At 41.9% G+C, this 12,895-nt stretch overlaps 2 protein-coding genes across 2 annotated transcripts; one reads left to right on the top strand and one right to left on the bottom strand.

Annotated features, from left to right (window-relative positions):
* Positions 1-50: 50 nt before the first annotated feature.
* On the bottom strand, positions 51-6,682 carry ngly1 (N-glycanase 1). The gene is made up of 12 exons (XM_085377930.1): positions 6,513-6,682; positions 5,134-5,248; positions 4,788-4,997; positions 4,019-4,181; positions 3,713-3,932; positions 2,771-2,892; positions 2,333-2,478; positions 1,904-2,014; positions 1,639-1,824; positions 1,191-1,376; positions 665-842; positions 51-580 (listed from the first exon to the last, which is right to left on the bottom strand). The coding sequence occupies exons 1-12, from the start codon at positions 6,611-6,613 to the stop codon at positions 405-407; spliced, it is 1,914 nt and encodes a 637-aa protein (XP_085234056.1). The 5' UTR covers positions 6,614-6,682; the 3' UTR covers positions 51-404.
* A 229-nt stretch (positions 6,683-6,911) lies between these two features.
* Positions 6,912-12,493, top strand: oxsm (3-oxoacyl-ACP synthase, mitochondrial). Its single transcript, XM_085378130.1, has 2 exons — positions 6,912-8,087; positions 10,999-12,493. The coding sequence occupies exons 1-2, from the start codon at positions 7,093-7,095 to the stop codon at positions 11,399-11,401; spliced, it is 1,398 nt and encodes a 465-aa protein (XP_085234256.1). The 5' UTR covers positions 6,912-7,092; the 3' UTR covers positions 11,402-12,493.
* Positions 12,494-12,895: the final 402 nt, after the last annotated feature.

The raw sequence follows: 12,895 nt of genomic DNA, 5'->3' as shown, positions 1-12,895 counted from the left end.
TAAATGTACTATCTGACACATAACTGAATATTGTAGGTAAACAGCCCATTTTTAATTTGCAGATTTAACATCAAACAGTTTATTAGTAACAACAGACCTGCAGTACTCGGACCCTAACAGAACAGAGTGTGAAACGTCTCCACGCACTACAAATTGCAAACACATTTACAGTGGAGGGAAACATTGCAAAACTATATGGCTTTATGGTTAAAACTGTGCAAGTCTCATGTTAAATGGCCTTCAGTCAAAGTAAGAGATTAAATTGTGTGACAGGAATGAAAGTCATATCTTAATGAGTCCATCATTAGGCCATGCATGTCCAATCATCCTGAGGAATTCTATATTGCACTGAAACTACAACCCAAACAGCTCTGCATGTCAGAGTGATCAAGTATTTTTAAGTGTTAAGCATCTTGAAGATGAACGATGACTTCAAACGTAGACTCCTCCGTCTCCTTCAAGCTCTGTCTGAACAGCTGAGAATGCTGCCATGCCGTTTCCCCCGTGCCCCCGCTGACTTCTGCTGCAACGATGAACTCTGAAGAGCCACACAGACTGGAAAAGGACTGCGCACTGCCATCTAAGAGTTCAAAGGTGGGGGAGGAAGTCAGGTGGTTTCATGGCAACACAAAACAGGATGCTGAATATATGTAAATGCCGATACCTCCGGAGAACTCTGCAGTAAACGGGCCCGAGCGCAAATGCCAGCAGGCTTTCCCAGAGTGGTAGGTCTGGCTACTGGCCATGATAGAGACAGACTTTATCTTCATTCCTGCTGGAGCAAAGTCAAACTTCCAGCTGATTCCTCCTGCAGGAGAGCCTTCTGTCCGAGCCAGGTACACCTAAAGAAATGCAATCACATCCACTCCGTGGAAATCCAGATTTTCTTGCCACGTTCACTCAATGAATTTTCTCTATTTTGCATTAAGAGACATTTCCACACCTACTGTTATTAAACATTTTCTAACCTGATAATCGTATTTTAGTTTTAAACTGCTGCTCAGAAAAAATAATTGTATTTTTCTATGCTGTTTAAAACAAACTCAGTAGAATGAGCTCTAACAGAGGTTTGGCACTGTCCATCTAGAACAGGAGACCAGCATTTGTTCACTTAGTGCTTGACAATTATACATATACAGAGAATAAAGGTAAAAGATAACGACACTGCTATAAAACAAAAACAAACATACCATCTGCCAATCATGTTCCACCTTTCTGAAAATTGACTCCGTGCTCCACGCGCACTGAGACCAGCTCTGGATCAGTTCAGAGCCATTGGACACTCGGCAGTACTGGTCTTTGGAGGCGCTGTAGCGTATATGGAGCATCCTGTCACTCTTCTCTTTGTCAGTCGGAGTGAACACAAAACCTACAGCCTGGAAAGAAAACGCATACTTTTTCAGTAAAATGTACACTTCCAAACGGTGAATCTACTCAACAACTGAAGAGAGGCCGCATCATCAAAATGTGTTACTGAGAAAGCTGTGTGTTTATTGCATTGTTGTGTCATTTTCTGTACATGTTGATGCCATAGCTACAGCAGAATCAAAAGGATATTTAGTATATTGCTGATAACAAGAAGCCTGTTTAAATGTCTGCTCAAACCGATGCCAGAGGCCATATTTTGTTGTACCGTACCTCTGTGGAGGTTTCTTCATTGCTCGCTCTGGTCTCTCCCCGAGCTGTTCTCCAGGCCAGAGAGCCAGAGTTGCGCCCGCCTAGCTCTCCTGCTTTAGGTTTCTTCGGAGAGATGAACTCCACCAACTCGACAAGCAGCCTCTCTGTCAGTTCTTTCTTCCTCTCTGGACTCAGGAACTGCTGCCGCTTTAATGACAGAGCAGCAGGTGAGTGCTTTACACCAGAGACACCACAGTAATTAGTCTGTTAAGTGAGTTAGTCTTACCACTGCAGAGAGCCTATTAATGGTGTGCAGCAGCCAGGCCTCCTGAACCCTGGTCCTTCTCAACACAACCTCTGGATGATTGCAGGAATACCTCCATGTCACATCAACCACCTACAGCACAAATCCACACACACCCACAACTGTTCAAACAACCAGCTGTAATTATCTGAGCTGTTCTTAAGCTAGTGAGGGCTATCCCCCCCCCAAAGATATAAACATGAAAGAGGCCGTGTCAAAGACAGCAATATAATCTCATATATACACTTAACTCAACTTTGACTTTGAGGGGGAGTCGATATCTAAACACAGAAACATCTATACCTCAACACAAAGTGAGAAAGTACAGTGCAGATAACAGCATTCGTATTAAATAATAATACAATAGTAGTACAAGTTACAACAGTACTAGCATGTGTCCATTTCTTGTACCTGGTCCTTGGAGAAGCCCAGAACATAGGCCAATTTTTTCCCCCAACCGACCTCATACAGAAGAGGCTTATCACAGATATTCTCACATGGATCACAGTGTAGCCAGCGGCGCTGAGAGACAGAGTAAATCTCTGTCCACACATGGTCTGAAACACACAGGGAACACGACTCATTTACACACGTGTGCACCAGCACATCACGCAGGAATCTTAGGAGATGTGATAACGTTTTCTTAATGTACAAGCAGGTTTGAGCCTGTCCTGTCAACATATACACTGAAGCTCATCTTTTATGTTACTTAAAATGATACAAACTCAAGTTAAACAGTCTGTATGATCCAGTGACGCTGAGAAATGTAAGAGCACGACAGAGCAGAGTAAACTGACATCTTTCCTCTTTGAGCAGAGAAGCAGAAAAGGTGTCCAATGACGTATATACCTGTGCTGTCCCAGATGTACCTGGCCTCAAGGCCAACAGCCCTGCAGCACAGGGTGAAACAGTTGGCCCATTCCCCACAGCGCCCTCTCCTGGTTTCCAGCAGCTTCTCAGGACTGTTATACCTGGTGTTAACAAGAACAGACGAGGCATCCAAAATATGCCAGCCACACACACACACACACACACAGACACACACACACACACACACACACCTCATTTTGTTATGAACTTCACTGATGTGAATGTTACAGATTCTGAGATCCTTCTGTGACGCTCTTTACAGTTGTATCTCTATCACTACAATCAGTGGCTTTACTGTATTTACACGTGTTTCTATCTGGCTTTGATCCCAGTCTTCAGATGGCAGGAGCTCAGGACAGATTTGATCCAGCGTTTACAAACTAACTGTTAAAACTACGTCAGCACCATCATCCTTTATGATGTAGTTATCAGTAAGATATTGAACTCCTTGTGCTGTTCACAACTATTTTTTAATAATGCTGTTTAATATATCCCATATTCTCTGAAATTTGTGTTTATTAATTTTCAGTATTTCTTTCTACACACATTCCAACATTTGTTGTTTTTAGGTTTTAGAGTTATTTTCTGCCTCTGTAGGTCTTTGATTTCTACAGTGAACATCTGAATATTTCTTTTCTTTTTCTTGCATTTTGTAAACTTTTTGTGATCCAAGAACAATGTGAAACAGAATTCTGCTTCTCTTAACAGTTTTTAGTTAAAACATGTTTTGTTTTTTGTTGTTTTATGTTTCGCTGCCCATATCTTTGTTAACTACATACCTTCATATGCTACATTCTGCTGATGTCTTCGTTTTGTTCTCTACATAGAAAATTGTTCAGCGAGCAGTGGAAAGCAACATATCCCTGCCTAACTCGCCGTACTTGTTTTGCAACCAAATGCAAACGTATAACCTACACTCACCTGGGGAATCTGGTGGAAACCCGGCAGCTCTGACAATAGTGGTTTTCCACTCGCTGGGCTCCCCAGTGGAGGTCATCGGTGCTAGGACTGAGGGAGGGAGCGTTCTGAGTCTGTCCTCCACAGAGGTGGCAGGGCAAACGGTCCACCCAGGTGAAGAAGTCATTTTTGAACCACCTGAGCAATTCCAGCACCAAGAAGTCTTCTATTCCAATTTTACATTCTGAAAACAGGACAGCAAGTCAAAAACTTCACCACACACACACACACGTTACATATCCAAGTTTTCTGTGGGTGAAATTTTCTTACTTGGGTCAGACTCATTAGCCTCCTTCAGCTTCTGTTGAGCAGCAGAGTACAGCTCCTGGTGAGGGATCAAACTCCGGGCTTTCTGCTGCAGCTCAGGGTTTTCATAAAGCAGCACATGTTGGAAGTTTGTTTGAAGAGTCACAAAGAAGCTCATGCTGCTCTCCTGACACAGAGGCAAATAAACAGACAGGTCTCCAATGTGTCATTCAAGGAAGTGAATGTTGTTCAGGCGTTGTACAGGCATTTGGCGGAAGCTTAAAATAGTGCTATTAATAATTTCTTCACTAACTACTGAAACTATGATGTCCTATAACTTGAAAGCATAACTGATATAAAGTCACACTGCTTTATTTTTTCAGTTCTCTGTCCACGTTGTAGAGAAAATATCCTCTGTACAGATCAGGAAACTGAAGATCCTTTCAAAATAAAAGTAACAAAAAGAAGATCCTTTGTGTTTTTGGCTTATAGAGTGAGTCTTGTTATCCATAATTAATAACTGTATCACATGACTTCAGCTAAATCATTGTAAGATGTCCCAGCCCTGGAATGCCAGGTGGTTTGGTCAGCTGTCCAATATCCTTGGATGAAAATCCACAACACAGTTACAAACTAATGTTCAAAGTGGCTAATTTCTGTGTTATATTCTTTATTTGTCACAAATCTGTCCAAGGAGGTCTCTATGCTATGTAAAAAGAGGATAGAGTTGGCATGACCAAATTTAATCAGGGTTTCTCTACTCTCTGATTCATCAGTGAGTGTCTTTATTTACCACGGACGGTGGCTGCTGTGCTGGTGATGCTGCCGATAGGTTAGCCGCAGCAGTAGAGCTCGCTGCTGCTGAAGCTGCAGCAGGCACAGGAGCTGGTTGGACAGGACATCCCTCACGCAGCCTCTGGTCCCTTTCTGTGGCAATAGATTCCCTGATGAGCTTCAGCTTTTCCACTGATGCAGACTTGGGGAAGACTAAGTGAGTCTCAGCCTGGCAAGAGGTAGTTTGCTCACAGTCAAGCAAGTGAGAAATGTCCAATGGATTTCTAGGCAAGTTCTACACAGCAAAAACACCAGCTTGCTTCTAAAATAGAAGCCACCTGGTACAGTAGAAATGAATAAATTACCTCCTCAAATCCCATCTCAAAGAGACATTCTACAGCACCTTTGACAGGCAACAGCTTTGTGGAGAAAGTTGGATTCCCAATGCGTATTGATCTGTATTTCTCTTCATTGGGATACCTGTTAGAGATGACATAATAGTAATCATCAGGAATACTGACTGATACTAACCAATCGCACATTTTCAGTGTTGGCATTTAAGTTGTCCAGTATCTGCCAGCAGATATAATGTGCCTTGAATCCACTGTTTTTCTACACAAGTATCATCACAGCTAAGCAGACAACATATATGGATTACTCTATTGCAAATTATCGTGGGCCCTCTGCTTCACTAACTGTCAATTTACCCCCAAAAAATCATGGTTCAAAGTTTACACATGTACACTGATCACTATAAAATGTTAGCTTCATATATAAAGTACTTTTCCGGATATCTGAGGCAATGTTTGAACATGAACATCTCAGAAACTATTACAGATATTTCAGAATGCTACGAGGTTGCATTTTACAATTACGCAAAACAAAACATGAAGAATGCTAATTAGAAAATGTGAAATTCATAGTCACAAAAACTAGAAAGTTTTATTTTTATTCATTTAAATTTCACGATACAGTGACAGTTGTGACGTGTTGTACAACAAAAACAAAATAGTAATAGGTATATAGATATACCATTCAGAAACTGCTGCTCGTTGTCTTCTGCAGTGTTAAGTTGGTTTCAGTGTGCTCAAACACGGGGCAGTTCATATTTTGAGAAGCCAATACTCAGACATTTTTTGATCCGCCTCAATTTACAGATCCTGATTTCACTTTTACAGTAAGAGAGAGTTTGTGTGGGGGCGGGTTTCTCGTGTACCTTCTTCCTGACGTTGCTATCACTTGGTATCCCTACATCTATCATTACAGCTGACTTCCTTTTCTTGTCCACCGCCACTATATCTCTGGTTGGTTAGCCATAAGCAGATGGTCAAGCAGAAAAATAAAACGAACAAACAAACAACAAACAAACCCCCAAAACATAATTTTCAGATGAAACGACCCACGTGCAAACCAAAGACACCTATGGTTATGACACATACTTCTGTGGTCGTTTAGAGTAGACTAGCATTCACCTTTATTGACACCTGCACTGACATATTTAGCGTTACTGTCCTTGTAGCAATAAATCGCTTAATCAACGTGTAAATATATAAATGTATTTTACATAACCAAAAACTGTTTTCTGTTAAGTCATTTAAACCCATTTCAATAGTTATGCCCTGATCTTCTAGGATTCGGCGAGTGACATAAAAGCTAAAGGGCATTACATTAACGGCTACAAGCGTACAAAACACCGAGGCTCGACTGCAGCTGGGTAAGCTTTCCTAGCGTTTCGTTGCCTTACCTTATAATGTTGTCCGCGTATGTAAGTAACAACTTTGTGACATCTAAGAAGACTTCATTTGGATTCTCACACAACGTCGTGACCGCTGGTGAAACAGCCATGTTGATATTTCTTGTAAAAAAAATGGAAAAGTCTTGTAAGTTTTCAATGCGCTAACGCTAAGTAGCTACTTTAGGGTCCTAAAGGAAGCTGCCCCATCACAGCCTGAATAAATGTTTGATTCGTCTGAAGGACTTAAAAAAATGTGTTTGAATATTTTTGCCATAATTATCCACAATTAAACACTTTTATATGTTTTCTTCCTGTGGTATTGAGTTGGTTGATTTTTGTTGGCCATTTAAATGGATCTGGCCTTTACTAATACTACCTAAATACAGCTGAAGACAAACACAAGGAAGGCATGGACACGGACATCATAAATAACCGCTAACTCTAGTCTGGTCTGTTCTGTAATTAGTTTATGTAAGTCCGTAATTTATATATTTTTTTCTAAATTATATTTCCTTTTTCCTCTGATATTTACAGTAAAAACTCCAATCCAACTAAGCCTGAAGCTGTCAAAGCTTACACAGACAGCAGGATGTCTGTTTTTTCACTGTTTTGTTGGAATAAACTACGGTTGAGACCACAGAACATAAGGACGCTTCTGCACAAGAATGCCGGTGTTTGTCCGAATCAGGAGTCTAGGCACCACAGCTCTGGACGGCAACAAAGAAGGAGGGTTGTTATCACAGGAATAGGGTTAGTTTGTCCTCTGGGCACAGGCACTGCTCTGTCCTGGGACCGTCTGATCAAAGGTCAGAGTGGGGTAGTTTCCCTGGACTCAGAAGAGTACAGGACTCTCCCCTGTAGAGTGGCAGCTCTGGTGCCCAGAGGAACCAAGGAGGGTCAGTTTGAAGAGGAAACATTTGCTTCTCGTAAGGAGATCAGTAGCATGTCATCAGCAACCGTAATGGCCCTTGGAGCTACTCAGCTGGCCCTGGAGGATGCAGGCTGGTGTCCCAAAAGCCCAGAGCAGCAGCTCAGCACAGGGGTGGCTGTTGGGATGGGCATGGTGTCGCTGGACGAAATCGCTCGTACCGCCTCCCTCTTCCAAGAGAAGGGCTACAACAAAGTGAGTCCATTCTTTGTGCCACGCATCCTTGTCAACATGGCTGCTGGACACATAAGCATCAAACACAAGCTAAAGGGTCCCAATCATGCCGTGTCCACCGCTTGCACCACAGGTGCACATGCCGTAGGTGATGCAGCCAGGTTCATCGTTCACGGGGATGCAGTTGCTATGGTTGCAGGGGGCACAGAATCCTGTGTGGGGCCACTTTCATTAGCTGGCTTTGCTAGGGCCCGTGCCCTCGCGACCAAATGGAATAACAACCCTACACTTGCTTCAAGGCCTTTTCATCCAGAAAGAGAAGGTTTTGTAATGGGAGAAGGCGCAGCTGTGCTGCTGCTGGAGGATCTGAACCATGCAGTGAGTAGAGGAGCCCGGATTTACGCAGAGGTCCTGGGTTATGGGCTCTCAGGGGACGCTACTCACATAACTGCTCCTACTGTGGATGGTGATGGGGCATTCAGGTGACTCATTTCAAAGTTTTCTCACTTGATGATGCTGTTTCTTATTTGTTTGGTTTTTTTATTTATATATTTTTCAAATATACTGATAATCAGTAAAGTAGGGTAAGAACAAATATAGTTACTTCATGCAGAAATATATGCCCAAAATTTCATAAGTGGTGTTTATGAAACTGTGAATTTATAAAACTGGATCCCAGATAGAAGGACCAAAAAAATGGATGGGATGCAACAGGTACATATCAACCATGCAGTTCCATGTAATGTTTGTAGTCTTACTGATGGGTGGCAGATGATGTGGTGGTTAGTACTCTTGTTTCTAGTTTCTAGTTTTGCCTAGGACATTTCTGTGTGGAGTTTGCAGGTTCTCCCTGTGTCTCCACGGGTTCTCTCCAGGTACTCCAACTTACTCCCACAGTCTAAAGACATGCATAGGGTTAGGTCAATTTGTAAATCTAAATTCACCATGCTGTGAATGTGAATGGTTGTCTGTTCCTATGTGGGTTGGGTAAGTGGAAGAAAATGAGTGCACATTAGACTATATGTCAGAGTTTAAGCCACATTTTTCGAAAATAAATACAATTCAATTTTATTTTATTTATATAGCACCAAATCACAACAGCAGTCGCCTCAAGGCACTTTATATTGTACAGTAGACCCTACAATAATAGATACAGAGAAAAACCCAACAATCATATCACCCCCCGTGAGCAAGCACTTTGGCAACAGTGGGAAGGAAAATCTCCCTTTTAACAGGAAGAAACCTCCAACACAACCAGGCTCAGGGAGGGGTGGGACCATACTTGCCAACCTTGAGACCTCAGAATTAAGGACACATTCAAAAGGGCTGTTGTGGGGGGTGGCTGGAAACAGCGGTGGTGTCCAAATTCAGAGGCTGCATCCACCTGAGGACCTGTCCTTCGTGGTCTAAGTGGGCCGGGTCCTCCGAAGGCCGGGTAGGCTGGAAGTGAGCGACTGTGAAATTGGACGGTCTAGCCTTCAGAATTACGTCACGAGCTCTCTCGGTGTATTTAATCTAATCTAATAACTTTAACCTCAGCCAAACCAATTTACTCACGAACAAATAAAACACTGAAAAAAGCCAAACAATAAAAGTTATCTGAGTGACTCATATATCATGTTTAACCTGAGTAGCGAAAGACCGCGGGGGTTTGAAAACGATGTGCCGGGAGTTGGCTGTTCTCGCCGGCTCAGATATTTGAAGTTTACACAGCTACATTCTTGTCTTAAAATATGTTAAAAGTTTATTTTGTGACCCAGAAAGAGAAATAAGAGTAATATTAAAACTTATTAGCTGCCGCCATTGTTGGAAATTTGAATTGGCTGGGCCGCACTATGAATTCTGGGATATGGTTTTTCAGTTTTGTTGTTCAGGTGGAAAATCAGGAGATATTCGGGAGAATGGTGGCTCCGGGAGATTTTCGGGAGGGGCACTGAAATTCGGGATTCTCCCAGAAAAATCGTGAGGGTTGGCATGTATGGGCGGGGCCATCTGCTGCGACCGGTTGGAGTGAGAGAAGACAGGATAACAGACATGTTATTTTAGATTCATACAGCACTCTATTCTATTCTATGCAATTTAACACTTTATCTAACTCACTCTCATCTCAGCCATGTTAGAGTCACAAATTACATGGACACATGTCTTTGGACTGGACCACTAATTGTAGGTAGGCTATGGTAGAGAACGAGATGAATATAGGCTGCTATGTAATTGTATCCATACCTTGTATTACCGTTACCAAGTTAAAGTACCTGTGCTTTAGAAAGAGTTTTGAAATATCATTTTTCAGTTGATTATGAAAATATTATTCTGGAAACAACCTCGGGTTTACAACATCATTGATCAGCTGTGTTGTATGCTGATATAAGGCACAAACACTAATGTGCTGTTATTTCTCATGTTCAAATTGTGTGTGCTGCTTTTTTTATGTTAGTCACAAACACACGAGTGTAAGATTAGTTACAATTTATATTTTCCATTTTTTAGACTACTGACATTTTGTTGCATCCACCTGGTAGCAGCATCGTAAAGGATGGATGAAGGGGCAGGAGAAGGGTACCGCCTGAGTGAGAGCCAGCGAGCATGTTATTTTGCTGGCCTAATTAGTTATACAGGAAGCTTGTTGCTTTGTGCTTGGTGGTAAGAGTGTTTTACCAGGTTGAAATGTTGAAGATGAGTAAAGATTTACTTGTCTTCCTATAAAAAAATCTTAAAATGCCTGTGATGCTTTAAAAACACCAACAAGCCTGGACTGGTCTCTCTGTTCTGTATGTTAATTGAGTTTTCTATCAGAGGTTTGGGGTTGTTGAGGGATTCTGTCCCCTTAGCACAGCTTCTCTGTCTTAGTGATATTATGTCCAGGCTGTTTATTTCCTGGAAGTATTCACATAAAGCATTTGTGACAAACTAGGGTCAATACGCTGGCATGCTTTTATCTCTTAAAAGTCTCAATCCTTTCATTGTAGCAGATACTGGTGTAAACCACACAGTATAAAACATGGATGTAGCCATCATAACAACATCTGTTAGTTTTGGACCTCACATTTTATAACTTGAACATTAGAAATCTGGCCTATACCATGATTTCACCTTATATGGATACAACGGGGGGGCAAAGCAACACTAAGGCTTCTTTCACAATTTGAATATAAAGAGAACCAAGTCCTCTTTATAGCGGTTACAGTTTCAGTCAATTGTTATGGGTATGTTTTCCTTTTACAGAGAAGTCTATATGACAACATCCTGAAAAAAATGACTTGAAATCTGTGCTGACATGTAAACATTCATGTCTTTGTTTAAATGGAGCAATAAGAATCTGTAGGGTAGCAAAAACAACACAACCAAGAAACAAGTTATCCTTAAACTTCCTCTTTCGTACCCTCTCCACAGGTGCATGTCCGCAGCCTTAAAAGATGCAGATGTCTCTCTGGCTGATGTCACATATATAAATGCTCACGCCACATCGACACCTTTGGGAGACGCAGCAGAAAATGCAGCCATCAAGAGACTTTTCCAGCAAAGTGCTAGCATCCTGGCTGTGTCCTCTACCAAGGGGGCCACAGGACATCTGCTCGGGGCTGCTGGGGCTCTGGAGGCAGCTTTCACCGCTCTGGCCTGTTACCACAAAGTCCTGCCCCCAACCCTTAACCTGGACCGAACAGAGCCCGAGTTCGACTTGAATTACGTTCCCTGCACAGCGCAGCAATGGCAGACTCGGGGTCGACGGGTAGCCCTCACAAATTCATTCGGCTTCGGCGGCACCAATGCCTCACTGTGTCTTGGCAGCATCTGAGGACACACTGGGAGCGACTGGGAAGTTCTCCTCATTGACCAGATCCCATCCAGGCATGACACATTTACTGAGAGTAGTGATGTTGGCTGTTTGCAACAATCTGCCCTGGATTTTTATGGAAAAACATCGTTTGGAATTTGTTCCTTCAGTCCATGTGCGTGTGTGTGTGTGTCTGCATCAGCTCCATTTCTGTTTGAGGGATTCAATTCAGTTCATATCTGGCAAACTTAACGACTCTCTGGATTCTTTAAATGTGCAAAACCCAATCATTTCTACAATTTACCATATTTATACTAACATAATCATGTCCAGACAACACATGAATGTCATTTTAAAAAAGAATCAGTTGTCACCATAGTGAGCTGCTTGGAAACAGGAAAACATTTCAGCATCTAAGTTTGTACCTCGGGTTTAAATACTAGTGTCAAATCTTGTAATAAAACACAAAGGCTTAAAATTGTTTTAGCCATTGTATTAATCTTTTATTTGCACTGCATAGACATAAAAATGGTCCTCAAAGTACTCACAAATATGTAGACTCATTAATTGACTGAATGACTTCACTAAACAACTCTTCCCATGGTCTCCATAACTGAGTAATGAGTTTGCTGTTAATGTTTTGATGGTGGCGGGATGGAGGCTTAGAGTGGGACTTGGTTGGTGTTTCTCAGCTGTAGCAGCGTGGGTAAAGGGAACGGTCAGAAATAAGTCTCATAACATGTTGTTGTTGTTGATACAAGGAGTGAATTGATCCTATTTACGTAAAAGTCCAGAGCCTCTATAGACGATGATCTGAGTACTTGTAACACTGCACAAAGGTCACGATTACACTGTTCATGAAGTGCTGGGTTTGTCCATCTTCAGGGGCTGAAGACTGCGAGTCCTGCTTGATTCCTGCGATTAGCATGTATGTAGACACACACACACACACACACACACACACACACTATATATATGCCTCTCTCAGTGGGTCAACAGAACATCTGACACAGCACAGCTGTAATGAAAGAATGGGAGGGTATTTCTCCAAGAGGAAACCTAGCTTGACGCTAACGTCCACTGTGAATGTAGCTGTTGAAAATAATGTGGACTCCTGGCTATCCTGTTATTACATAAAATAACTAATTACACTTTTATTAAACTTCCTGCTGTTGTGTTTTTTAGTCTAACATTTTATTTAAAGTTTCCATGTTACCAGGCTGTAGAGCGCTCTGTGAAACTTTAAATTTAATTTCCAGATAATTCTGATATGAAGTGTAAATGTGGGCCTCTGTGGAGCGTACAGTTGATGTCATCTCTGTGAATATAGGGTAACAGAATTAGTGTATGCTAACAGCTAATCTAGCTAACAAACTAACAGAATGCTACAGAGTGATGTTGGACGCTGTGCAGAACTATAAGATGCTAAGCTATGTGTCATTTTAATTGTAGTGACATGGTTGTATTTAGCTTAATTTAGTCATCAGCATAGATGGGCAGTAACGCGTTACTTGT

This window comes from Diplotaxodon limnothrissa, linkage group LG18, assembly GCF_057381915.1.
Source record: "Diplotaxodon limnothrissa isolate DT_005_m linkage group LG18, D_limnothrissa_male_GT1.1, whole genome shotgun sequence".
NCBI classification, from domain to species: domain Eukaryota; kingdom Metazoa; phylum Chordata; class Actinopteri; order Cichliformes; family Cichlidae; genus Diplotaxodon; species Diplotaxodon limnothrissa.
The sequence above is the reverse complement of the archived record's forward strand: the minus strand, read 5'-3'. Positions and strand labels throughout refer to the sequence as shown.